The 5,000-nt window shown below is 34.8% G+C and overlaps 1 protein-coding gene across 50 annotated transcripts in view; it reads left to right on the forward strand.

Moving 5' to 3' along the window:
* Positions 1 to 5,000, forward strand: part of LOC106872354 (uncharacterized) — a 99,135-nt gene that overhangs the window by 9,872 nt on the left and 84,263 nt on the right. For all 50 annotated transcript variants that reach the window (XR_016238988.1, XR_016238986.1, XR_016238987.1 and 47 more), the window contains 2 exons: positions 2,910 to 3,066; positions 4,109 to 4,136. Coding sequence is in view for 28 of the 50 variants with exons in the window: in XM_089345488.1 (XP_089201614.1) it covers positions 2,910 to 3,066; positions 4,109 to 4,136 (185 nt within the window). In the remaining 22 variants the exon portion in view is untranslated. The remainder of the gene's footprint in view (positions 1 to 2,909; positions 3,067 to 4,108; positions 4,137 to 5,000) is intronic.

Genomic DNA, 5,000 nt, shown 5'->3' on the forward strand with positions numbered 1-5,000 from the left:
GTTCCGGGTTCAGTTCCACTGCCTGGCACCTTGGGCAAGTGTTTTCTACAATGGCCTTAGGCCGACCAAAACCTCATGAGTGGATATATATATATTTGAAACTATGCAAACTGGTGTCCCAAACTTTCAAGATTTAACAATTCTCAATCAATGAAACTGAAATTAAGTAAAAACTTTGTGGAAAAAGTTTAGTAATTCCTTCAGACATTTCTCAGAGTTTAGAGCCATTTGCCATTGTTTGCAGGACAAAAAGGTTCATTTCTTTGTCGCCTGGATGAATCACTTTGTCCCCTAAATAATTGCATGTTGCAAATAACTCTGGGTAGTGACTGGAGTATATTATAAGCTTTTTCTTCTAATTGAATAATTAATTAAGCTCTAGAAGATATGTATTTCTCATCTGTGTGTATACATATCTTTTACTTGTTTCAGTCATTAGACTGTGGCTATTTTGAGGCACCATCTTGAAGAATTTCTGTCAGTCTCTTCTGCTGAAACCCGATGTTATGAGGATGTAAACAAACCAACATTGGTTGTCAAGTGGTGGTGGCAGGGGACAAATACAGACACAAAGACACACACACATACACATATATATATGCATATATATATATATATATATATATATATATATATATATATATATATATATATATATATATATATGTATATATATAGATATAGATATATACATATATATGTATATGTATACATTGATCTTATATGATGGCTTTCTTTCAATTTCCGTCAACCAGATGCACTCACATCTTTGGAATATCATAGCTATGAGATAATGCATGATCAATTCAATGTGTATAAAATAAGTATTACATTTGATAGGGATAACCTGAATACTAAAGGGTCAATTCAGCGAAGGGGGTATACTGAGGGAAAAATAAACAAAAGAAAAAAACTACAACTACAACAACCACCACACAACAACTTCACCTTTGCTACCACCGCTACCACCACCGTCCTAATAATAATACTTCTAATTTTAACCAAATTCCTAAATTCATTAGATAAGCAGTATGATAGTACCCACCCCCACCCCCACCACTACCACTACGACTGCTACTACCATCATCCCCACCACCATATGGTCTGTACATAGTCAGTTGCCCAAGATGAAATAGCAGCCAGAATTCTCTTCAAGCCACACTTTACTGAAATAAACAACATCCTGGTATTGCAGCATCTTCAATGTTATCAGATAAAGAATTAAACTGTAAGCTTTGTGTAATACGCCCACATATACACACTCACCCATCCACCAGGACCCAAATTATCAGTGGCACCAATAAAATCAGTGCTCAAAACCACCACTACTATAACAACCACTATCACAATCAGCTCACTATTTCTCAAAGATTTTATCTTTACCTAAACTGAAGCAACTAAAATTAATAATAATAATCATAATAATAATAATAATAATAATAATAATAATAATAATAATAATAATAATCCTTTCTACTAAAGGCACAAGGCCTGAAATTTGCGGGGAGAGGGCTAGTCGATTACATGGAGCCCAGTGTTTCACTGGTACTTAATTTAAGAACCCTGAAAGGCTGAAAGGCAAAGTTGACCTCAGTGAAATTTGAACTCAGAATGTGCCACTAAGCATTTTGCCCGGTGTGCCAACAATTCTACCATCTTGCCCCCTTTATAATAATAGTAACTTTGATTTACATTGCTCTTATATTTGTGGGTTATTTTCCTTCACACACACACACATATATATATATATATTTATATATGTATATATATATATATATATATATATATATATATATATATATATATATATACACACACACACACACACACACGCACACACACACATATATAAAACGCACACATACATATATATCTATTCCATTAGCGGTTCCTCATATTTTTGCCCATAAGACAATTGCCAGGTTGTTCAGTGCTACTTTATCATGCATAACTGTTGATTTATCTTAGCTGCCTTAAAAACTTTCCCAAAATGCCACAAAGGAAAACACTGTTCTTCATTTTTTTCCATGATTCACTCAGCCAGCATCAAATAGAAACAGTTTGGTAATGGCATCGCTGTTATTTTGGCGAAGCAAGGCTCATGAGACAGGGGTGGTAGGGGTAATTATTTTTCTTGGAAATAGAAAGTGGCTTGATTAAACAGTTTGCTTTGCAATCATATTCTGTTGGCCTTGTTGCCATGGTAAAGCATCTTGAGTCTGCTGTCTTCTTCCATATCTTCTTGGGTCATACAGAAGCCATTTGAGGGAAGCCTGCTAGATAGAAACTATGCAAAAGCCCTTCTACATATCTGTCCCTCTATCTGCCCCCCCCCCCCTCTGTATATATATATATATATATATATATATACTGAGAGAGAGTGAGTCTGATGATGGTTTAACTGACTGAAACTTCAAGGCACTGTTCCCACCTGACTAAAACTTTTAAAAACTGGGCATCTGCAAGTATATGAGAGGATCTCAAATTGACAACTCATAACTTTCTCTCTCTCTCTCTCTCTCTCTCTCTCTCTCTTTGACGAATCTTGAGACCTATGCAGTAGTTACATCCTTACATCTTCATTTCATATCACATTTGTTGAATAATTTTCTCCCTTAATCCCTTCCATTCTGTACGATATCATTGTTATGTCCCCATTTCAACCCTTTGTATGCAATAAAAAGACAAATTCAATTATTAACCAACTGAATATCAATAAAATATAATACCAATCGATTTCTAGAGACAATATAATCATTAGTCCCCTTCCCTCAAATTTCTGTCCTTGTTCCTACATAAGATATTATTATTATTATTATTACTGTTGTTGTTGTTGTAGTTATTATTATTATTATTATTATTATTATTATTATTATCAATTGTTTCTTTTCTTTCCAATCTTCTTACAGACCTATTCAGGTCTCTTCTGTGTGGCTATCAACCCCTACAGACGTCTCCCCATTTATGGTCAAAACCTTGTTGACAAGTACAGGGGCAAAAGGAAAGCTGAAATGCCTCCCCATTTGTTCTCCGTTGCTGACAATGCCTACCAGTACATGTTGCAAGGTAAGTTATGCCACTTTTGCTTTTCTCATGAATTTGAGTTTTTATTTTGTCCAAGCCTCTGATTCACAAAGTGAATGTGAATTTACAATGAAAAATACATGACAATCTGTCTGCTTATTTTGAACAAAACAACAACAGTATTTGAACAAGTTGTTCATCATTTGGCAGGCATACACCTTATTGATTATTTTTCAGAGAGACTGCCCACGTTGCTCAGTTAAATTTGATGCTATCAATGTTTTACTGATATAAGCTAACACTTATCTCCACAAGTATCTCACTTGTTTCACATGTAATTTGTAAGCCATTCAGATGTCCTGATCAGGTACAGATATTCTACATCTAATATAGAGAAATGAAGTATTATATTTCAACTTGATCTTCATGACAAGAATTACCCCACAAGACCTAGCATTGAACATGTCTTACATATATGATAAACTACGCACTTGTACCATATATATGAATGGCACAGGTGTGGTTGTGTAGTAAAAGGTTTGCTTCTTAACCACATGGTTCCACATTCAGCCCCACCGTGTGGCACCTTGGGCAAGTGTCTTCTGCTGTTGCCTTGGGCCAACCAAAGCCTTGTGATTGGATTTGGTAGATAGAATCTAAAAGAAGCCAATTGTACATACATACATACATACATACATACATGCATGCATAGATAGATAGATAGGTAGATAGATAGATAGGTAGATAGATAGATAGATAGATAGATACCTTATACATTTTTACCAATCTCTTATATTGTTATTAATGTTCCTTTCTAGCAATAGTTACTCTTGTGGCAACAGTAAAGAAATTATAATTCAGCTCAGTTGAGTTGAGTTCAAATTCCAACGAAGTCAACCTAGCAATACAACTCTCTGGAATTGATAAAATAAAGTACCAGTCAGGTACTTGGATAGATCAAATCAAATCTTCACCTGAAAATTTGTGTCCTTGTCCCTAACATAAAAATATTATCGTGTTTTCATAACATATGGTCATTCTAAGCAATCTTATGAATTTTCTTTTTCTTCTTTTCTACTCACAGATCGTGAAAACCAGTCCATGTTGATCACGTGAGTATTCCCTCTTTGATAACATTACCATTCTCAGACAGAACATTGCATGTTCAATCCACAGGCTTTTATGAAAATCAAATATCCTTCCGCATTTCTGTAAAGTTGGTTTCAAAGCTATCATTGTAATATTTTTGGCTGCTGCATAGAAGCTACCCCATTGCCAGTGTGGTAACTATACAGAACATCCCTCACCGGTTCATGAAGTCCTTATTTTACAAACATTAACATATTTGATAATAAGGATCTTTGGCTATTACATGTAGCAAAGTCAACTGACTACATGAGGAGCTTCTCACTGGATCATGTGGTCTCTATCTTACATACTTCAGGGAGTTTATTGTGCGAGTTCTTCTTCAAAAATGGTCCAAATATGATTGAACTTTCAAATTACACATAGCTTAATTGATTTCTGTGTGTGAGAGGCCACCATCTGCATGAAGAAACTCAGTGTTAATATAGTTAATATAATAAGCCAGGAAAGTAAGTCAGTATCTTAGAACTGATTCAACTATTTGTGCTTTGATACAGAAGTCAAGTACTGCATTTTCTATTATTCTTTATCAATTCAAATAATGAGGTTTTCCCCCATGAATTAATCATTAAGCTTTTAGCTTACTTTTTATCCTTGTTACTGGTGTAGTTTTCTAAATTAGAATTTCTTGGCTCGATACATTAATTATGTCATCACTCATTTAATTATGTTATTACACATAACTCAACATTATGGATTTGCGGATGGGTAGTTTGCTGAGAAGTGGCAGCCAATCAGCTTTCTTCTTTTATAATGACCTCTTCTTGTTACAGGTGACATGAGACAAGGGGGAAATGGTATGGTGGTGAGTGACATAATCGGCAGAGTGT

The sequence above is a fragment of the Octopus bimaculoides genome, chromosome 29 (assembly GCF_046866305.1).
Source record: "Octopus bimaculoides isolate indiv1 chromosome 29, ASM4686630v1, whole genome shotgun sequence".
Lineage (NCBI taxonomy): Eukaryota > Metazoa > Mollusca > Cephalopoda > Octopoda > Octopodidae > Octopus > Octopus bimaculoides.